The 21,057-nt window shown below is 66.5% G+C and overlaps 3 protein-coding genes across 6 annotated transcripts; 2 read left to right on the top strand and 1 right to left on the bottom strand.

Annotated features, from left to right (window-relative positions):
* Positions 1 to 559: 559 nt before the first annotated feature.
* On the bottom strand, positions 560 to 5,760 carry PKLR (pyruvate kinase L/R). 3 transcript variants are annotated; one of them, XM_090051022.1, is made up of 11 exons: positions 5,512 to 5,760; positions 4,152 to 4,334; positions 3,884 to 3,975; positions 3,410 to 3,541; positions 3,007 to 3,193; positions 2,438 to 2,708; positions 1,915 to 2,065; positions 1,681 to 1,833; positions 1,378 to 1,544; positions 872 to 1,053; positions 560 to 743 (listed from the first exon to the last, which is right to left on the bottom strand). In XM_090051022.1, the coding sequence occupies exons 2-11, from the start codon at positions 4,303 to 4,305 to the stop codon at positions 637 to 639; spliced, it is 1,596 nt and encodes a 531-aa protein (XP_089907148.1). In that variant the 5' UTR covers positions 4,306 to 4,334; positions 5,512 to 5,760; the 3' UTR covers positions 560 to 636. The 3 variants fall into 3 exon arrangements, with proteins under 3 accessions (XP_089907148.1, XP_089907151.1, XP_089907150.1); XM_090051025.1 differs by lacking the exon at positions 5,512 to 5,760 and adding an exon at positions 5,199 to 5,318 and having other exon boundaries at positions 4,152 to 4,337; XM_090051024.1 differs by lacking the exon at positions 5,512 to 5,760 and adding an exon at positions 5,199 to 5,288.
* Positions 5,761 to 6,193: 433 nt separating this feature from the next.
* On the top strand, positions 6,194 to 9,624 carry FDPS (farnesyl diphosphate synthase). Its single transcript, XM_090051033.1, has 9 exons — positions 6,194 to 6,476; positions 6,590 to 6,730; positions 6,915 to 6,995; positions 7,784 to 7,906; positions 8,151 to 8,239; positions 8,535 to 8,607; positions 8,778 to 8,855; positions 8,942 to 9,076; positions 9,276 to 9,624. Exons 1-9 carry the CDS (start codon positions 6,363 to 6,365, stop codon positions 9,474 to 9,476), a joined length of 1,035 nt encoding a protein of 344 aa, XP_089907159.1. The 5' UTR covers positions 6,194 to 6,362; the 3' UTR covers positions 9,477 to 9,624.
* Positions 9,625 to 10,573: 949 nt separating this feature from the next.
* Positions 10,574 to 20,074, top strand: RUSC1 (RUN and SH3 domain containing 1). 2 transcript variants are annotated; one of them, XM_090051019.1, is made up of 11 exons: positions 10,574 to 10,982; positions 11,397 to 13,090; positions 14,991 to 15,578; positions 15,992 to 16,093; positions 16,170 to 16,246; positions 16,376 to 16,550; positions 16,799 to 16,904; positions 17,494 to 17,540; positions 17,680 to 18,670; positions 19,241 to 19,366; positions 19,510 to 20,074. In XM_090051019.1, the coding sequence occupies exons 2-11, from the start codon at positions 11,464 to 11,466 to the stop codon at positions 19,676 to 19,678; spliced, it is 4,008 nt and encodes a 1,335-aa protein (XP_089907145.1). In that variant the 5' UTR covers positions 10,574 to 10,982; positions 11,397 to 11,463; the 3' UTR covers positions 19,679 to 20,074. The 2 variants fall into 2 exon arrangements, with proteins under 2 accessions (XP_089907145.1, XP_089907144.1); XM_090051018.1 differs by lacking the exon at positions 14,991 to 15,578 and having other exon boundaries at positions 10,591 to 10,982.
* The last annotated feature ends 983 nt before the right edge of the window (positions 20,075 to 21,057 follow it).

Here is a 21,057-nt window from a genome sequence, read left to right as displayed (position 1 = left end):
GGAGATTGCCAATCAACAGCACCATTGTGAGCAAAGCCTGGGGGGGCAAGAGCCCCCAGTGAGCAGCAGGGCTGCAGCACCAGGAGTCTACAGCGAGCCTGGGAAACCTCCAGCACCAGCCCTGCCCTTTCCTGGCACAGGAGCCAGAGCCATGAGGATCCTGCTATGGGGGGAGGCGCTGGGCAGGAGGGCCAGGGCAGGGTCCTGGGGCATCAGGGCCAAGGCTGTGCACAGTTGGGCCCTGCCCGGGGCGCCTCCAAGGCCAGGCACCTGCAGGTGCTGCAGAACCAGCACCAGTCGCCTCACCAGGGTATTGGGGGAAGGGGAAGGAGCCAAAGCCAGTCCTGGTCCCTGTCCTCTCCTCGGGGTCAGGGTCAGGCCTCAGCCCAGCTGGCAACTCTGGCGGTGGGGCCTGAAGCTCCTCAGCTGGCAGTGCCACCCCAGCCTCCCAAGTCCTACAACAGCCCAGGGCCACCACAACCCGGGCAGCAATTCCCAGGGCCACAGGGTAGTATGTGCCCCCCTTCAACACCCACTACAGCCACAACGAGAAAGCTGCCTGGATCTGGGTGTTTAATGATGGAGCCATGTGGTATCGACAGGGGCTGGGCACAGGAGCAGCCCCAGGTGCCCCCCTCATGGCACCTTCACCACTCGCATGATGTTGGTGTAGCCAGCGCCAGGCCTCCAGCCTGTCACGATGATGACAATGTCGCTGGAGCGCAGGAATCCACGCACACGTCCTGGGAGGAAAAGCAGCTGGTGAGAGGGGCAGGGGGGTAGCAGGGGCTGCCTGCGGAGGGGTGGGGGGGCTGGGGCAGGCCCATGCGGGCACTGTGCCAAAGCATGAGGCTGTGGGGCTCGCACTCACCCATCTCAATGCCAAACTGCACCCTGCGATCCACGTCATCAGCCCACACCTCCTGCTGGGCGCCGCGGTACAGCACAGGGAAGACACCCCGGCACAGGTGAGCCTGGCGAGCCACCTGCGCGCTCCGTGTCACAGCGATGATGAGGGCACGAGGCCGGTAGCGGGACAGCAGCTGGGCAGACCTGCCGGGTCCCGAGGGGTGGGTAAGGACTTGCACACCAGGTGCCATGGGGGCTGCACAGTGGGCACGGGGGCAGGAGTCAAGACACCTGCATTCGGTTCACTTGCAGTGCAGCCTGGGTGAGTCGCCTTGACACTGGGGGCACTACCCCTGTCTGGGGATGGCGTGACACGAGCAAGGATGAGTGACAGACCATGGCGGGGCAGGCACCAATGCGCTGCACTCCTCTGTGTTGCCCACCATGGCCCCAAGGGTAGGACCCTTCCCTGGCTGGGCTCGCTTCCCCTGTCCCCCAGAGTGCGGCCCCTGCCCCGCGGGGTCTCACCGGCCGGACTTGGTGAGCACGAGGATGGCCCCTGCGCAGCACTTGAATGAGGCCTCCACTGCCCCAATGGCCGTCACCTCAGTGGGATCTTGACTCAGGGGTGTCACCCGGCGCAGCTCCTCAAACAGCTGCTGGTGGTAGATGGCAGCCTCGGCTTCCCGCGCGATCTGCATGGGACGCAGGCACAGGAGCCCACGCAGGGCTGGTGAATGTGCTTGAGCACAGCCAGCTCCATCCTCCCGCCCCTCCTTGCAGAGCCCTGACAGGGCATGGGGAGCTCCCCACAGCAGCCTGCACTCTTACCGCGTGCTGCATGCTCACAGCCTCCACTGGGTAGGCCCCCTTGGCTGTCTCTCCTGACAGCATGATGCAGTCAGCTCCATCCAGCACAGCGTTGGCCACGTCACTGCTCTCTGCTCGCGTGGGCCGTGGCTTTTTGATCATGCTCTCCAGCATCTGCAGGCAGGAGAGAACTCAGGGCTTGTCACAGCAACCAACCCCCGGGGCCCCGATCCTCGGAGCCTGGAGCAGACTCACCTGCGTGGCACAGATCACAGGCTTCCCCGCACGGTTGCAGCAACCAATCATCATCTTCTGTGCCAGGAAGACTTTCTCTGCTGGGATTTCGATGCCCAGGTCCCCGCGTGCCACCATAATCCCATCACTGGCATCCAGGATCTCATTGAACCTGCAGGGCAGAGCGGGCTTAGCTTTACAGGGCTCAGGAGAGGGGTCCCCATCATACCCACCCCAGCCAAGACATGCTACTGAAGCCGTGTTCTGGGAGCTCAGGGAATGGCACGTGGCTGCCACAAGAGTGGGTGCCAGCCTAGCCACAGAGCTGAGAGCTCGTGGGACACAAGGATGGCCAGAGCAAGCCTGTGTGTGCCTGATGACCCCATGCCGGTAAGTGCTGCTGTGGCCCCTGAGGAAATGCCTTTGGGGTGGGCATGATGCCCCATCCCCAGTGGTGACGTGGGGGGCAGAAAGCAACATTTCTCTCCCCTGCTGCCGCAGCTGATAGGCAGGGGGCAGACAACCAGGGACACAGGACAGTTACTTCCTGACGCCCTCGTGGTTTTCGATCTTGCTGATGATCTTGATGGCGCGGCCCCGCTCGCCCAGCACAGCCCGGATGGCTGCCACATCAGCTGCCTTGCGGATGAAGGAGGCGAAGATCATGTCCACGCCGTGCTGCAGCCCGAAGTGCAGGTCGCGCACATCCCGCTCTGACACAGCTGGCAAGTCGACCTCCGCCCCTGGCAGGTTCACGCCCTTGCGGCTGCACAGCACCCCGCCATTCTCCACCTCCGTCACGCAGCTGTTGGGGCCTGGGGCAGGGAGGGAGGCAGTTCCAGGCCCTGCGGGGTCCGCGGGGCGCAGGGACAGGGGCCTGGAGGGACTTGGAAGCTCAGGGAAGCAGTGGGGTTCAGAGGGGTTGGGGGGCAGGGGCTGGGACGGGCACCCCCGTGGGGACCGGCAGGGGCTAAGAACAGCGCAGAGCGTGGGGATGTAGCATCGAGCCGGGGGGGCGGGCGGTGGTCAGAGCTCTGGGGTCACAGGCCCGGGTCGGGGGTGCCCTGTGCCACCCTGGGGTGGGCAGGAGACACAGAGCACTGGGGGACACACCGATTTCCTTGACCACCAGGGAGATGAGCCCGTCGTCCACAAAGATTTTCCTGCCGACCTTGACAACCCTGGGGAGGTTTTGGTAGTCCACCCAGATGACAGACTGGTCGCAGCGCTCCTTGTAGGCCTCGTCGGTGGTGACTATCACCCGGGAGCCCTTCACCAGCTCCACCTCCATGTTCTCACCCTGCACAGGCACAGCACAATGGGGGCTCCAGCATGCCCAGCTTGACCGGCAGACCCTGCTCAGCCACATCCAAACCACACCAGTCCCACCTGCTCCAGTGTCCCCCTGCCAATTCCCGGACCCCTTGCTTTCTGCTACAGGCCAGGCCAAGGCAAGGCAGGGCACCCCCCCACCAGCAGCCCCTGCCCTTTTCCCATCCAGCTACTCTATACTCACCCCTTTGACCAGGCCAGTGCGGATCTCGGGGCCCTTGGTGTCCAGGGCGATGGCCACGGGGCGGTAGAAGAGAGGATTGGAGGCGAAGCTCTCCGTCGCCTCCCGGATGTTTGCAATGGAGCCGGCATGATACTGGCAGGGAAGAGCTACGGCTGCAGGGGGGCTGTTGTGCAGAGCTGTGCTGTCCCTGCTCCTGCCCCAGTTTGTGGTCTCTGGTCCTGCCCCTTCCCTTCCCATCAGGGCCCTGTCTGCACCTGCCCTTCAGGGCCCTGGTTGCCCCAGTCAGGGGCCTCTGGGCCCTGCCCTGGGCCCACAAACTTGTCCCCATCTCAATATCCTCCCTTGCTCCAGCCTGTGAGGTGTGAGGTCCCCCACTCCCTAGCTGCACCCTGGGCTCCCAGCGCCCTCTTCCTGTGCCAGGCTGCGGGCTCCCTGCTTCCAACTGTCTGTGGGGCCTGGCCCCTCCCCACATACCTCGTGCGAGCCGTGCGAGAAGTTCAGGCGTGCAATGTTCATCCCAGCCTTAATCATCTCTTTCAGCATCTCCACAGAGCGGGAAGCAGGGCCTGGCAGGCACAGAGGCTCAGACCCTCCTGCCCTCTGCCCAGAGACCATCCCACCCTCAGGGCCCTGGGGCCTTGCCCAAGCCCCTCCAGGCAGGTCTTCGGTGCTGACCTGTGGCCCGGCACCCCCACCACTCCTGGCCAGGGTGGTTCTTGCCCCTGCCCTGGGAGAGCAGTACCTATGGTGCAGACGATGCTGGTGTTGCGGGTGGTGATGGGCACCGAGTCGATGTCCAGCAGGCAGAGGTGCTCCAGAAAGGTGTCCGCCCTGGATGCCCTCAGCTGGTTCCTCTGAAAAAAGGCTGTGCCGAGCTCCTGGGTGAGCTGAGCCATGTCTTCCAGCAGCCACGGCCTGATGATCCCTGCTGAGACAGGGAGGGTGCAGTCGCACAGATGCTGCCTGGCGCAGCCTGTGGGGTCGCAGCCCCGGCCCCCAGTGCCGGGCTGGGAGCAGCAGGAAGCGCCGAGGCCTCCTTGGGGCAGTGCCAGTGCGCCCTGCTCGGGGCAGCACGAGCGGGGAGTGCTGGCTGCACACCGCTGTTGTGCAGCCATCCACTCGGCAGGCACTTCCCTCCTGGTGCCAAGGTCCTGGTCATCGCTCAGCAGAGGGCTTGGACCCACCTTCCACAGCGCACCCCCAGTGCAGCCGTCCTGCCATGGCTGCCTCCCTGCAGCCCAGACCCCCCCTCCCAAGCAGGCCTCGCATCAGAGCTCGTTAAAGTGTCACTAGAGCTCAGCCCAGAGGTCGTTCCTGCGTGGCCTGGGGGTTTGCTGGCTGTCAGGCTCATTACAACCACCAGGCCCTGAGACAGGAGCTGGCAGCAACCTGGGATCAACCTGCAGCCCCTGGCACAGACCGGGTCCCGCTGGGAGCAAAGCCAGCGCAAGCACCCACACATGGCACAGGCCCAGCGGGAACCAGGGTCTGGGAGCCGGGATGCAGGCCCCAGGGACCACACGGAGGCTCTGGGGCCAGTCGTCTCACAGCAGCATGGCGTGGACAGCCCATGTTGCACTGCCCTGGCGTATGAGACAGGCTCCCTGGGGCCGCACGGGCCGTCCTGGGGCCAGGGAGGAGCAAGGCTGGCAGCTGCGATGCACGGAGCAGGCCTGGGCACCGGGGTCCTGGGCAGGCAGAGCCAGCTTGGCGCACGGGCACGAGGGGCCAGGGTGGGCAGGGGCTGCAACCCGGGCCCGTGGCTGCGCCCAAGCCAGGAGCCACCCACCTCACTCCGGCGCTGGCCCACGGGAGACGCCCCAGCAAGGAACTAGGAAATGGCAGCTCTCCCCTCCTCCCTGCCAGCCCCCTGGGCAGCTCCCAGCCTCGCCCCTCCCTGCTCCTTGTCCCCACCCCTCCGGCTCCAGCCCAGCCCTGGCCCCGCTCGGGGAGCCACCGCCTCTCCCTGCTTGCCCGGGGCCTGGGACGCTGGGTCCAGAGCGGCGGGGCAGGGCCGCGGGAGAGCGAAGGAAGGTGTCGGTGGGAGTCAAACGGAGGCAACAGCCCTGGTCAGACCCTGCTGGGTCTCAGCCTGCACCTGCCTCTTCGCCACGCAGGGGACAGGCACAACGCCCTGTGGTCGGACCAGGTGGGGCAAGGAGAGGCAGGCAGAGCAGCAGAGGGGCAGGGAGCTGCAGACAGAGCAGCAGATACAGCGGGAAGCAGTATGCAGAGCAGCAGAGGGGCAGGGAGTGGCAACCAGAGGCGCAGGGAGAGGCAGGCAGAGCAGCAGATATAGCAAGAAGCAGTACGCAGAACAGCAGAGGAGCAGGGAGCGCCAGGCTGAGCAGCAGATATAGCAGGGAGCAGGAGGCGGAGCGTCAGGCAGCGGGGAAGAGCTAGCCGGGGGTGGGGTCTGGGACGGGGTGGGGGCGGGACCGGGGACGCCCCGGCCTCGGAGCCCGCCCACTGCCCGACTGCTGCTGAAGGATTACAGTACTTCTGCCTGAGGGCCCAACCTTCCGCCTCCAGCCAATCCAGAGGCTCCGCCGGGCGTGGCCCCGCCCCGCCGCCCGCTGACTGGCTCATCGCCCCAAGGGCCCATCCTCATACGATGGGCGGTGGCCAATGGGCGCGGCTCCCCGAGATGGGCCGCGGCACCGCCCCGCCCCCGCCGCGAGGCAGGCCGGGAGTTGTGGTCCCCGTGGCTGCGGCGGTGGGCGCGGGGCCGGGTCGCGCGCACTACAGGTCCCAGGCGCCCCTGCGCCACTGCCGGGGTTTAAAGAGGGCGGGGCGGGCAGCGTGGAGCGGCCGTGGCCGGACAGGTGTGGGGCAGGTGCGGGGTGCGAGGAGCACGGCGTGGGTGGGGCGGCTGCTGCTGGGCCGGGCGCTCGCTCTGGTGCGCGGAGCCGCGGGGCCGGGCCTGAGCGTGCCGCGTGTGGCGGGGGCGGCGATGGGCGCGGACCGCCAGGCCTTCGAGGGCTTCTTCCCGCAGGTCGTGCGCGACCTCACGGCCGACGGGCTGCGGCACCCCGAGGTGGGCGACGCGGTGGCCCGGCTGAAGGAGGTGAGCGGGGAGTAGGCTGGGGGGAAGAGGCTGCGCTCGCCCTCGCGCCGTGCCCGGGCTGGGCGCTGTCGGGCCGGGCCGGTGCCAGTAGAGCCACGCGCTTGTCGCCGCAGGTGCTGGAGTACAACAGCCCAGGCGGGAAGCACACGCGGGGCCTGACCGTGCTGGCCGCCTTCCGCCGCCTCGTGCGGCCCGAGCAGCAGGGCCCGGACAGCGTCCAGTGCGCACTGGTGGTCGGCTGGTGCATCGAGCTGGTGAGGACGGGCTTGGAGGACCCGGGTGCGGGGGGGAGCCGGCTCCTGAAGGGCCTGAGAGCACCGCGGACCCTGTCGGGCTCCCCGCCAGGAGGAGGCTGGCGCAGCCCTCCGTGCCTGGGGGGACCTGGGTCTCAACTCCTGAGTCCCGGTGTGGTCTGAGAAGGACTTGTTCTTGTTGTAGCTCCAGGCTTTTTTCCTGGTGGCGGATGATATCATGGACTCGTCCCTCACTCGCCGGGGCCGGCCCTGCTGGTATAAGAAGGTACGAGGGGCCGGAGCAGGGGGGTGGACAGCACTGGGCATCGCTGCTTCCAGGTCCTGCCACAGCAATTTGGATGCTTCGTGCATCCCCCTGGGCAGTGCAGGGCTCTGCGCGGGCCAAGTGCTTTTCCCATTGCTGCTCACCCACATGAGATGCTCTTGCTTCATGTTTCTTTGCCAATTCACACACTCTCTTGTGCAGTTGCAACATCTGTGCCAGCCTTTCCCAGGCACACGCTGCCCTGGGATGTACTATCTTGCATCGTGCCTTGCTGTAGCAGTTTACCCTGCTTTTGTTCTCCCGTGATGTTCTTGTCCACGTTCTGTATCAGCTTTCCTTGCGCCTCTGATTCCCAGGGCACATCTGGATTAAAAGGGGCTGTGTGCTGCCTCCTGATGCTGGAGAAAGGGTGCGGTGTGTTTGGGCTGTCTATGCGCACGGGCTTGCCCACCTCTTTGATCCGTGGCTGGGTCCTGTCATGCAGAGCTGGGAAGATTTTTGGCAGCAGTGTTAAGTCTCACAGTTTCTACACCACCAAACTTCTGCTTCATGGGGCTCCCCATGTTGCTGCTGACAAGTTCTCCTTGGTGCAGCCACCCCTTGTGGTACCCATTGAGAATCTCCTGTTCTGATGCATCCGGGTATTTTGCCCAAAGCTTGAGCCTTGCAGCTTGAACTCGCTGCTGGCTTGCCTTGTGGTGCGTGTAGGGGAGGACCGAAGCATTGAGCCTGGCAAAGGCTGGATGAAAGAGGGCTGGCTCTTACCACTCCTGGGCCTTCTATTGCAGGAGGGGATTGGTTTGGATGCTGTGAACGACTCCTTCCTCCTTGAATCCTCCATCTACCGGTTGCTGAAGAAATATTGCCGGGGGCAGCCCTACTACCTGCACTTGCTGGAGCTTTTCCTGCAGGTGGGGCTGGCCCCTTGCTCCCATTTTCCTCTGTGCGGCCTGACTGCCCTAAATCGGCTCCCCTTGGGCATATCTGACCTCACTCAGGTCTGCAGGTCACGCCTGGAGAGCTGCCCCATGTCTGCTGGGTGGTGCAAGCCGTATGCCATGTGGTGGCAGCTGCTTGTTCCCCTGGATAGTTTCTGAGTGTCCAGGGATGGGGGCCTTCAGGGCCACATGAGTAGCGCATCTCCTTCCCCCTCAGACCAGCTACCAGACGGAGCTGGGACAGGCTCTGGACCTCATCACGGCTCCCCCTACCCAGGTGGACCTGGCCCGCTTCACTGAGCAGAGGTGAGGCCCAGGGGGTAAGGCCTCACCTCTGCCGTCTGGGGGCAGGTGTGGCTCATGTATGCGGCTGTCGCGGCAGTGCCTGTTGCCCTGCAGGGCACTTCTGTGTAGCTGAGGGGTAGCAGGGAGCCTCTCCTCTGGGCTGCTCCCCCCTGGCTGCTGTCTTTACAAGCCAGAGGCTTTGATTGTCTCTGGGCAATGCTGTTGCCAGTTGCCCCTGGGAAGTGGCTCTGGTGTCTTCAAGGTGCTCCTGGCACCCTGTGGGCCTTGGTCACTGAGTGTGGCTCCTGTCTGGCAGGTATAAAGCAATTGTTAAATACAAGACGGCTTTCTACTCTTTCTACCTGCCTGTTGCTGCTGCCATGTACATGGTGAGTGTCCTCTGCCTGTGTGCTGCTGGCTGGCGGGGGTGACCTGGCACCTCTGCTGGGGGAAGGAGTGTGGTGGTGTGCATGTCTGGGTGGGTCGGGGCAGGCACTGCTGGCTGAGGAGCTGGGTGGTGAAGGGGCTGGGGGATCTCAGTTCTCTGCTCTCCTTGCAGGCTGGCATAGAGAGTGAGGAGGAGCATGCCAATGCAAAGGCCATCCTGCTGGAGATGGGGGAGTTCTTCCAGATCCAGGTAGGAGGCCCCTTCCCCTCCCATGGGTGCTCATGCGACCACCCAGAGTACAGGGGCCTAGGACAGCAGGCTCTGTCTGCCCACAGGACGACTTCCTTGATTGCTTTGGGGATCCGAGCTTGACAGGTAAGATTGGCACTGACATCCAGGACAACAAGTGCAGCTGGCTGGTAGTGGAGTGCCTGCGCCGGGCCTCTCCAGAGCAGAGGCAGCTCCTAGAGGTATTCTCACAGGGAGATTTAAGACCCTTTCCCCCCCCCTTAGTCTGCAGTGGGGGGAGTGAGGGTCACAGCCTGACTTACTAAGCTTATGGGGAAGCTCCCTGGCCACAGGGGGGCTGGGCTGGGACTTAACACCAGGGTCTGGGTGTAGGAGGTGCTGCACTTCAGGCTCATGTCTGACCTTGTTCTTTGCTTCTAGGAGAACTATGGGCAGAAAGAGCTAGAGAAAGTGGCCAGGGTCAAGGAGCTGTATGAAACACTGGGCTTGAGGGCTGTCTACCAAGAGTACGAGGAGCGTAGCTTTCAGCGCCTGCAGCAGCTGATTGAGGCACACACCCACTGCCTCCCTAAGGAGATCTTCCTCGACTTGGCTCATATCATCTACAAGCGCCAGAAGTGATGGGGGGACTGGGCCTGTGGCGCTGAAGACCACGGATCCCTGCTGCCTCCCCTCCTCTAGGCCTCGCCGGGGCAGAACCCTGCGGCGCGCGCGGGGAGGGGCGGGTCGCGCTCGGAACCGTTTGCACCAATAAAGCTAAATTATTGCAGCGGCTGTCTGTGGGAAGCGGGGCGGGGCTGGCGGGGCCGGGGGGCGTGGCCGGCCCGGCTCCGCCCCGCAGCGCTGAGCTCAGCGGCGGCTGCTCGGCTCCAGCCGCATCGGCCGCCCGGGAGCGCCGCGTCCGCAGCGAGCACAGGTGAGCGCCGGTGCGGCGGGGAAGCCCGGGCCCCGGCCCCGGCCCCGGCGGCGCTGTGCGGGGTCCCGGCTCCCGCCCGCGCCGGGGCAGCTCTGGTCCTCGCAGCCCGCCCGAGCGGGGCCGGGGCGGTGTGGTCGCTGCCCGCGGGCGTCCTGCGAGCACGGGGCTGGGGGCTGGGGCCTCCGCCCTCCCGGGCCCGGCGTCGGAGCAGGCTCCCCGCCGAGAGGGACGCCGGGGGCCGAGGGCGAACCGCCGGCTGGAGCCCCAGCCCGCCGTGTGCACGCCAGGGGCCGGTGTCGGGGGCGGTTGCTGCCACCTGGGCCCAGACAGGACGTGGGGCCGGGGGAAAAGCCCCTGGCCCCAAACGAGCCGGCACCTGCGCTTCCTTCCCTGAGCTGCTCCCCGGCCCGGCCCCGGCGGAGGCGCGGCGGGGGAGCGGGTCCCGCCGGGGCTGCGCCCGCCTGCCGGGGCCCCCGGGACTGGGCGCGGCGCGGCGGGGCGGGGCGGGGCTGGTGCAGAGGGCAGGGCCACGTGACGGGGGAGAGCGGTTGTCATGAGAACAGATTCTTCGCTGTGAATTATTGATGACCAGATGGGGGGGGGCGGCGCGAGGCAGCTCGCGGCCCCGGGGCCGCCTCCCAGGGGCAGCTCCAGGCTGGCTGGTGCTGGGGGGCAGCGGGGCCGGGGGGGCAAGCGGCATTTTCCTGCCAGGCCGCTGTGGCATCGCCAGCCTGGCGGCGGTGCCCGATCGGCCTGCCCGCCGCCTGCGGGAGAGGCGAGGGGCTCTCGGGGACCCGCGTGCCTGGCTCCCCTCCTGCTGGGCCGGGGCTGGAGCCGGGTGCAGGACAGCTGCGGGAGGGAGAGCCTGAGGTCATGGCTGACCTGGTGCAGCAGCCTCTGCGGAGCACCAGCCCGATGGGCACGGACGAGGTGCCAGGCGATGCCAGTGGGGCCCATTGCTGCCTGTGTCGGGTGTGGGGCCTGCCTGTCCGTGACTTCTCTCCTCGTGCCTTCCAGGTCAGCTCCTGCTGCCCTCATGCCTGGGCGCAGGCAGGGCAGCAGCAAGTGACTCCCCAGACGCAACTTCAGCCTTTAGCTTCTTCCCCGGCGCTGGGCGCACCCTCAGACAGAGCCTGGGGCCCACGCTGACGGCGAGCTGAGCTTCAAGGGTGTCGTCTCCTTGAGGTCCAGACTGCTGCAACTTGGCAGAGGTAATTCAGGCCTGCTGCTGCCTTTGCAGATCTGAGGCCAGCCCATGAAGCTGCTGGCACACCTGAGGGAGCCCCTGGGCCAGAGCCCCAGAGAACAGCTGCTGAACAGCTGGAGCTAAGGGGATGGGGACAGATCCTTTATGCCCCACAGAGCAGGCTGCTCCCCAGGAGATGGGTCCAGTCTGGAGCTCTTGTCCTCGTTCCCACTCCTGATGCCACCTTGTCTCTGCCGGCTGTGCCCCGAGTAGGGTCCTGCTCCCTCTGCCTGGAGCCACGGCTCCCTCCTGTCCCTCCTTGTGGATGCTGCATGGGGGCAGCCTGCCCATTCTCTACCCATCCATCGGTCTGCCCTGCTGTGCTCGCTCTGTCTTGCTGCTGCCTGTTGTGACTGAGAAGACATGTTGCCTTTTTCAGGGTGGTGGATGATCTGAGCAGCTGGGCTGGGGTGTCTGAACCTGGGCACCGCCAACCCCCTGGCATCATGCTGTCGCCAAAGAAAGGCCTGCTGTGCAACCTCAACCACATCCACCTGCAGCATGTCTCCCTGGGGCTGCACCTCTCCCGGCATCCAGAGCTCCGGGAAGGCTCGGTCACCACGGCACCAGGAGAGCAGACAGGCTGCAGCGACTGCCAGGAGACCCATGGTGCCCTGGAGCAAGTTGATGCCAACTCCAACAACCCCTTGCTGCAGTGCCGGTGCTGCGAGTCCCACGTGCCGCAGCCGCTGAAGTCAGGTCTCCAGAACCAGCCTGCCTTAGGGGATTTCCTCTCCCTGCCTGTGGAGGAGAACTTGGCTTCCCCCTTTGACCCTGCCTCCTCCTCCTCTGTCAGCAGCTGCTCAGATTTCAGCTTGGATGACACCCCCGTCTCTGTTTACTGCAAGGAGTTCCCCAGTGACGAGACCCGGTCTCCAGACCCGCAGCCGAATATTGTCCCCATCGAAGATGCCCGCGACGCCGTACCACCGACCAAGCAGGGCACCGTCATTCCGGATGGAAGAGATTCATGCCTCAGCCCACCAGAGTGGGAGCACCTGGAGGCTCTGGCCCAGGGCAGCCCGGACAGCCTCTGCAGCAGCAGCTCCCTCAACTCCCTGTCGGACACGACCTCTGCCAGCGTGGACATGCCGGAGACCCCGGGGCTGCGCCCGCCCCCAGCCGTCGGCGGTGAGCTGGATTCCAACTGCAACGCCCTTCCTGCCATGGGCAGCCCCCGTCCGGGCACCTGTGCGCTAGCACCTGGACAGCTGGACCTCAACCTGAACAGAGCCCTGGAGCCTATGCCTGGGCCAGCTAGCGGCCCACCCCCCGTTCCCCCGCGGCCGAAGAGAGGGCTGCAGATACTGCTGAGCAGGATGGCCACGGAGAAGCCTGGCCCAGCAGAGGCACCTGCTGAGCCCATGGGCAGCCTGGGAGAGCCGCCCCGAGACCCCGCCAGAAAGAACATCACCTCCTTCCACGAGCTGGCTCAGAAACGGAAGAGGAACGTGGCTGGACCCCACCTTGCGCAGGCCAAGAAGGACAGGAGCGACTGGCTGATTGTTTTCTCTCCCGACACGGAGCTGCCACCACCCAGCGAGCTAATTGCCTGCAGCGCCCAGGGCCAGGAGCTGCCCAGGCCCCAGCCCCAGCCTGACAAGCAGGCAAACCCCCCCGGTTCCAGCCAGAGGGAGGTGACCACGTTCAAGGAGCTCCGCTATCGCAATGCCATCAACAAGCAGAGAGGCCAGCTGGCATGGGCGGAAGGAGCAGCGCTGCAGGAGCTCCCTGAGCCCCAGCAGGCAGCCGTGGGCAGAGCTCCCTCCAACAGCGAGGGGCTGCAGGGCCCCACCTGGGCACCAGCTCTGCCACTGGGCGGCCACTCCGTGGTTCCTGCGGAAAGCTACCCGCCGCAGAGGAAGAAGTCGCGGCCTGGGCTGCAGCCCATCGCAGAGGGACTGGCCGGCCATGCTGAGGACAGGGGGCTGCCCGCAGGAGGCTGTGCCCCCAGGAGGAAGCAGTTTTGGTCTGACTGGGAGGAGGAGGCTGCGGGGTGGAGGCCCCGAGGGCCTGATGGGGACCCCTGGGAGCTGGGAAGAGCCGAGAGAGAAGACAGGACCTGCAAAGAGGGTAAGAGCTCGGGTGGCTGCCAACGTCCCATCCCCTTGGTGGCCTAAGGGGAGCCCCCCTCCCAGGTACCCAGTGAGCAGGCCTGGGGGCGGTGGTTTCTTGGGGGTGGGGGAGCTCTGGAGATTAGCTGTGACCCCGTCCCCCACCACGAGGTTGACCCCAGGGTTTCCTCCCCCTGGCCTTGGCCCTGCTGCTTGGTGCACCCCATCTCTGTCGACAGCCCTCCCTCCGCCGTCCCTGCTCTCACTGCTGCTCCCCTGGGGCCTGTGGCTGGTGAGCTGCAGGGCCAGGTACTGCTGGGTGCTGGTGGAGGAAGAGTGTCGGGTGTGCATGGAGGCGTGCTGGTGCTGGTGCTGGTGCGTGGGGCCAGGCGGGCGAGCCGGGCTGGGCCAGGCCAAGCAGTAACGAATGCATGCTGTGTCCATGCGCTGAGCTGCTCAGGTTTTTGCTGCGTGGTGCAGGCGATGTCTGGGCACCTGGGCTGCTCTGCACCCGGCAGAGGGCCGTCTGCAAGAACGGGAGTCCTGCCCTCGCCTTCGCCCTCCTTGTTCCCAGCTGCTCCTGGCACGCTGTGCCTGCCCTCGCTCTCCCTCCTCCCTCTGCGCTGCTGCCGCTTGCCACCCTGCGACAGCGGCTGAGTGCTCGCTCCTGGGCCAGGGCCTGCGGCCAAGCAGACTGCAGAGGAAGGGGACGCTCAGAGCCAGGCTGCAGGTGGGCACTGGGGTCTCAGGTTAGCGCTGAGCCTGCTGCTGGCGGCATCTCCCTGCGTCCTGACTTGGAGAGGTGCCCAGCCCGGTTCCTTCAGAATGAACATCCCGGGGTCCCCGGTTGTGATGCCCTGAGCCATTGTGGACCCCCAGCTGCTTTTGCATAGCCCAGCGAAGCCTTGTGTGGGTCAGGGGCCCGAGGTTTACTTGCAGGGCTAGATCTGACCCAGCTTCCACTAGGCAGCCAGAGGGCATTGCAGTGAAATGAAGGCAGCTCTCAGTGAAGCGGCAGGGGGTGAGGAACAGCTGGGTAGGCGGGCACGCGGGAGGGAGCTTGGATCCCAGAGCTGCGCCCCCCGAGAGCCTGCTTCCTCCCCGTGCCTGGGAGAGCCGGGGGCTGCCTCTGGGCTGCGGTGCTCCGAGGGCACTGCAGCACCTGCTGTGAACTGAAGAGAGCATCGCTCTTGTCCTGGGGCCCGGCCATTCTCTGGCTCCTGGTGGGCAGCCAGGGTGGATGAAGTGCCTGGCTCCAGCAGGGCTGAGAACCTCCTGGGGGGTCTAGAGAGGGGCGCGAGCTGCCAGCCCATGCTGCCTGCGGGCGGGTGGAGGAGGCTCCGTGCCAGGGGCAAAGGTAGCAAGGCCTGGAGCGCTGCTGCCTGCGGAGGGCACCCCGGGACATGGGCTGGGAGAGGCCAGGAGCGCGGCCCCTTCGTGCCAGGCCGGCGCTGCTGTCACCCCCACGCTTTCATTTTTGCTCAGCTGTTTGGCTGTAGTCCTGCTGTCTCCCCACTGCCCTCCTGGACGGGCTGGCCCTGGCGCCGGCACTGCCTGGCGGGTGCCCACGCGAGTGGAGGGTGCCAGCCCTGCGCGGTGAGCTCATAGGTGCGAGGTTGCGGTGGGTGCAGGGACTCCGGCTAACTCTGTCTCCGTCTCTCTCTCCTCACCCCGCCGCCCTGCCGCTGCTGCCCTGGAAACGCCTCACTCCCACTTATTGGGTTTTTTTGGTCTGTTTTCTCTTCTGTTTCTTCTGGTTTCTTTGGATGTTGTTTTTCCTCCCTGAATCCAACTCCTGCCTCCCACGCCCCGTGGCCCCGGCGACCCCCCATGCCTCCCTGCCCTCTCCACGCCCCCCGCTGCCCCCACCCCATCTCCCTGGTTTTGGCTGCATTTTTTTGCAATGCCCCCGCCTGCAGTCGGCTCTTTCCTCTCTCGCTACCCCAGGCCTCAGGCGCTGCCGTTCCAGCCTCTGCTCTTCCATTTCTCAGCCGACGGGAGGTCTCTCTACTGCAGCTCGGACCCGGTGGTGCCTCCCCTGCCCCTTCTCCCCTCCCTTAACTCCAGCTTGGAGAGTGTTGAGCTGAAGTCTCCCGTCCTCTTCGCGGCCCCCTTCCGCCCCCCGCTGAAGACCCTGTCCTGCGATGAAGCCTGTCTCCTGGCCAGCAGGAAGGGGGGTGCCCTGGGCGCCCTCTCCCCCGAGGAGCTGCTCCCCATCCGCCTCTCCCCTGTCGGGGCCTACTCCCCGCCCCACCGGGGAGGCCTGCCCTTCCTGGGCAGCCCGGACCTGTCCGTGCTCCTCTCCCCGTTCTTCCCGAGGAGCAGGACCCTCCCGGCCATGGCCCTCCCGCCCCACGAGGCCGCCGAGCCGCGGGTCGGTGCCGCGGGGCCCCGAGGCCACTGCCCCCCTGGCGCGCGCCCCGGGCCGGCCGCTCCTGAGAGGAGGCGCAGCTGCTGCGGCCTGTGGGAGAGCGCAGGGGCCGCGACTCCACGACCGCCCAAGCCACGTAAGCTGTCCGTCCCCTGTGGTAGCGGGCGCCCGGCTGCTCCGCCCCGGCCTGGGGCCCGCACGAGGCCGTGAGGAGGCGCAGGCGGGGGAGCGCGCAGGGCAGGTGCCCCTCCGAGCCGCGAGGCGGGGCCGGCGCGTGCCAGGCAGGAAGGGGGGCCGGGCACGCGGGACTCGGACTCCGCAGCTGCCTCAGCGCCCGGCGCCGCCGGCCCGGCCCGGGGCGCGGGGCGGGGCAGGGCGGGGCGGGCCCGCCGCTGCTGCGCCCTTTGCCCGGGGCGGCCCCGCCCGGCGGCGCCATTGGGGGCCCGGACGTGTGGCTCCCGGCCCGGGCGGCGCCGCGCGTCCCTGCCGCAGCCCGGGGCCGGGCCCGGCCTGCCCCCGCGGCTCCCGTGACCGCGCTCTCCCTTGCAGGCAGACGCTGCCGGTCCTTGGCGGGCGCCCCGGGGGCGGCCCGGCCCCGCATGGCCCCGGCCCCGGCCCCGGCCTGCCTGCAGCTGCGGGAGCAGAAGAAAGGTAACGCCTCCTCTCGCCCCTTCCTGGCCCCGCCAGGGGCCGGGGCCGGGCTGAGCGCTGCTCTCTGCCCCTCCAGCCCTGCTGGTCGCTGTCAGCGCCTCCGTGGACAAGATCGTCGCCCACTTCAGCGCCGCCAGGAACCTGGTGCAGAAGGTGAGGCCGGGGGTGTCCCGGGGGGGGGCTTGGCTGCTGCAGGCCCTGGGTAGGGGCTGGAGAGAGCCGCCTCCTGCCCTGCCTCCGGCCAGGGGCTGCCAGCATCCGGCCGCCTCTCCTCTTCCCCAGGCCCAGCTGGGGGACAGCCAGCTCAGCCCGGACGTGGGCTACCTGCTGCTGCGCACTTTGTGCCCGGCGCTGCACGCGCTGGTGGGGGACGGGCTGAAGCCCTTCCAGAAGGACATCATCACAGGCCAAAGAAGGAGTTCCCCCTGGAGCGTGGTGGAGGCCTCGGTGAAGCCAGGTAGTTTGTGCAGCGCTGGCTGCAGGGAGGAGGAGATGCCACCCCGCGGGTAGCGGGAGGAGCGCAGGGCAGGCAGCAGAGCCCGAGGGGGTGGGAGAGGGGGCACGGGCCACGTCCCTGCGGGGCTCGCACCTGTTCCCGCAGCACCTCGTCCGCTGGCGCTGTGGCGGGCTGTGCCCACGCGCACACCAGGCGGGGGGTTAAGCGGGGGTGAGTGGCGGTGCTTGCCGCATGCCCTGTGCCCGCAGGCCCTGGCACCCGGTCGCTGCAGGCCCTGTACTGGCGCGTCTCGCGGCTGGCTCCTCTCAGCAGCAGCAGGCAGCGGTTCCACGCCTTTGTCCTCGGCCTCCTGAAGTAAGTGGTGTTCAGGGGCTGCCCCGGGCGCTCTGCCTGGGCGCTGCAGGAGGGGACAGTGCGGCGCAGAGCAAGGCCTCGGCAGCCACAAATCCCAAGGGGTCCTGAGGGCATGTGCTGCCTGGGCTTGCTCGTGTTGGGACCCTGCGGCTGTGAACTCTCGTGGGGCTGCTCCTGGCTGAGGGCACCTGTTCAGGCTAGAAGTGGGAGCAGCCGGGGTCCAAGCAAGATGAGCTTGGGGCAGGTGGCTCTGGGGTGGCGTTGCTTTGGCCCCACAATGGGGAGTGGGGTCAGACCAAGCTCAGCCCTGTGCTTCCCTTTGCCTCCGCCCTGGGAAGAGGCCTGAGGCAGGGGCAGGCAGTGGCTCCCTGCCAGGATCCCAGTGCGGGACCCGTGTGTGTCCTTTGGCACTGGTCTCTGCTATCCTCAGACAGGCCCCACCTGCTCCTCCTGGGCAGGGGTGTCCCTCACTGTCATGTGGAGACCATGCCCTGGGATGCCCTGGCCTGGTTGCCCTGCGCTGCCTGCAGGGAACATTCTGGGTCTCGTGTGGCGCGATGCTAACTTGGACGCTTTCTGCCTTGTTCAGTCTGAAGCAGCTGGAGCTGTGGATCTCCCAGTTGCATAAGAGCCCAGGTAAGGCACGGGGCCGTGCACAGGGAAGCCCTGGTTTGGGTCCCATGCTGGGAGCCAGGACTTCTGTGGGGGGCAGCTGGGTGCACTGGGCATCTCCTGCGTGTTGCCTGCTCACTGGTGCAGCCCTTGTCTCTCTCAGGTGTCATCTCCGTCCTCTACTTGCCCTCGGCCTTCCTTGCCCTGAGCCAGGGGCCCCTCCCACACTTGGCCGATGAGCTGCTGCTCCTCATCCAGCCCCTCTCGGTGCTCACCTTCCACCTTGACCTGCTGTTTGAGCACCACCATCTCTCTGTGGACATGAGGCCCCTGCCAGACCCTGCCTCTGGCCCGACCCTGGTCCCTGCTTCAGCTGCCCGTCCTGCTGAAACCCAGGGCCCCCTCACCCAGGCTCAGGGGGCCCAAGCCGAGGGCCAAGGCAGCACCAAGAGGGCCAGCCCGGAGCATGGGGCTGCCCCAGATGGCCTGGGCAAGGCAGGCCTCACGGGCACAGAGGACAGCACAAGGCCCCAGCTAACAGCAGCTGCCACCAGCCTGTTCCCCAGCCCACGGGTGGGGGTCTCACTGCAGCAGACCTTCCAGCACGTGCTGCAGTGGGGTGGCCGGCTCAGCCACGCACTCACAGGAGCCGACAGCCCCTCCCGAAGCCCTGAGCATGACCAGGGCCCTCGGGGCACCAGGGCAGGGCTGGGCGGCTGGTGGGGGCAGCTGAGCCAGGCCTCAGGGGTCTACACAGCTCCTGGCAAGGAGGACTTTCCCTTCACCCGCTGGACAGCGCTGCGAACGGCTCCAGGGGATCCCAGCCTGATTAACGCATCCTGCCTGGCACCAGCCAAGGGGCCCAGCAGCTCGGAGCTGCAGCCTCTTGAGGCCAGGACTGGCAGCAGTGCTGTGAGCCCAGACTCTACCAGCGGGGCAAGGGGCTTGGGGCTGCCCTTGCAGGCCACAGCTAGGGAGTCCACGGGCCCCAGGGACCCCGCGCTGCCAGAGCCTGCTGCCGGAGACAGAAGCCAACCTATGTTGGAGGAGCCTGGCTGGGGGAAGGGTGCCTGGCTGGGCCGCCTCTTTGGAGCCACCTGTCCATCTGCCCGAGGCCTTCCCATGGAGCCTGACACCAGTTCAGCCAGACCCAGGTAATACCCAGGTGGGGCTGGGCAGTGGGAGCCCCCTGCACTGAGACCTGGCACTCTCAGGCTGCCCAGTGGAGCAGGGCTGCGAGCGGTGTCCAAGGGCTGGGCTGGCCCAGCAGGAGCCACAGAGGGACCCGCGGGGGGGGTGGGTAGAGGAGGTGGCAGAAGCAGCACACCTGCTGCACAGCCCCGTGCCAGGCATGGGCGAGCCCCTGATAGACGTATGAAAGCTCTGTGCCCGTGGCTCTGGCGTGACTTTGCCTGCCAGCTCTCAGCTCTGCCACAGATGGAGCCATGGGCCAGCTTGATACTGCCTGCTCTCACGCCCGATGCCAGCTGTGCCCAGAGCCAGTGCCCGTCCCGTGCAGCACGCCCCAGCTCCAGGCCCGGCTGCTCGGGGCGACAGCAGAGTTCAGATGCTGCCTTGAACGGTGGCAGTCTCAGATCTTTCTGCTGGCATCTGCCTGGGGCTTCTCAGCCCCCATGGGGCCCTGGCCCCTGCCACCCTCCTCCGGGGTCTGGGGGGGCAGTGGGGGTGCCGCCCGGCTGGCGACTCCCTCTGCTCTCCTGCAGGAGACCCTCCAGCTGGCTGCGCCCCCCCGTGAGCATGCTCTCCCTGGTGAGGAAGGGGACAGCCCCTGAGCAGCCCTGGCCTCCAGAGCAGCAGAAGGAAGGGCCCGACTCGCCTCAGCCCCACAGGTGAGGTGGGGCCTTTGGGTGCTTGGGGCTATGCGGGGCAGGCGTCCAAGCACACGGAGGGCTGGGGCAGGCCTTGGGCACAAGCAGCTTGGTGGCCCCAGTTGACCCGGACTTGCGCCCTTAATGCTCCCTGTTGTGTACAGGGCAGTGCGGGCGCTGTGCGACCACGCAGGCGCCGGGCACGGCTACCTCAGCTTCCGCAAGGGCGACGTCCTGCAGCTCATGGCCACCGTGGACGAGGACTGGATCCGCTGCTGCCACGAAAATGACACAGGCCTCGTTCCTGTCAGCTACACCTCCCTGATCGTGTGAGGGGGGTACGGCAGGGAGCTCCTACCCCTGCCCCTGCCCCAGCTCTGCAGGCAGATGTGGGGGTCACCCTGGGCTAGGGCTTGGCATGGGCCGCATGGCACTGTTCCTCATGGGCACAGCCTGGCAGTGCCCTCCCTGCTGGTGCCCTGCTGCCTCACTATGCCTGCGTCATCCTGGCTGTGCCCATGGACTCCTGAGGCCCCACGACTGTCACCCTCATACTGCCCCCGTGCTGCTGCTTGTGTCCTGCTGCCTGCCACCTTGCATGCCCTGGGTGGCCCTTCCCTCCATGGCCACGCCAGAGCCAGGCTCCCACTGTCCCCTGGAGACAGCTGTGTGCACAGAGCCCAACGTGCGGCCTTGGGTGTGGGTGAAAATAAAGATGTGTGTGCAAGGCAGGGTGTGTGGCTGCCTCCTTTCTACCAGGCTGTGTGGGGAGCTGGGCTGTGCCTGCAGAGCCAGGCTCCAGGACCTGCTGGGGCAGCCTGCCCACTCAACCCCTGCCCCCAGCGCTGGGCAGCAGGAGGCAGTAGCTGCCTTGAAGGGGTGAGGAGGGGGTTGGGGGGGATTCTGTGGAGGGGATACTGGTTTGGGGGGGGGCAATCAGGGAGCTTGTGGGTGCAGGGCATGGAGAGGTTTGGTGGGGTGCTGGCAGTGATGAATGAGCTGTATTAGACCAGGGCACTGGGGTCAGGGTTGTTGGGGGCAGGGTGGGATGTGCAGCACCTCCCTATGTTTGCCTATAGGGATTGGGTGGGGTGAGGTAGTGGGAAGAATGGCAGGGGTAAGGGCTTGCGTGGAGGGAGGGGGGTTGCCATCAAATTGGGAGATGGGCAGTGCAAACTGTTGCATGGGGGGGCAGTGCAGGTTACTTGGGTGGTAAGGTGGGGGGGCGTAGTGATAGGAGTGCCAGAGTTGCAATAGGAAGCAGAGCAAGCCCCGGGGGGGGGGGGGGCGGGGGGGGTGAGAGAGAGAGAAGGTGGTAGGGGGAGAACAGTTGCACTGGTCTATGGTGATGTTGGGCATGAGCGAATGACTGTGCACGAGTCCCCATGTTGCAGGGGCTGTGGTGTGGCTCTTACATGAGGACATTGAGAGTTTTGGGGTGGCAGGCATGGCCATACTTGTGATGTCCCCACCAAACCCCTCATATGTGCAATGAGTATACCTCGCTATACTGCAGACACCTCCTCCACCCCCCCCGCAGGCAGTGGCTAGGCTCCTGCACAAACTGGTTTTGTGGGGGGAATGGGGCCTTTGGGACATTGCTGGGGACCAAGATCACCAGTGCTCTAGCCTTGTGTCCCCCCACCTGCCTGAGCCACATGTGTGTGCACATTTGTGGAGTTGTGGGTAGGAGGAGTGGCAACCCAGGCTGC

Source organism: Crocodylus siamensis, chromosome 6, assembly GCF_052110815.1.
Source record: "Crocodylus siamensis isolate JL-2025a chromosome 6, ASM5211081v1, whole genome shotgun sequence".
Lineage (NCBI taxonomy): Eukaryota > Metazoa > Chordata > Crocodylia > Crocodylidae > Crocodylus > Crocodylus siamensis.
Note: the sequence above shows the minus strand (reverse complement) of the source record. Positions and strands in the feature narration are given on the sequence as shown.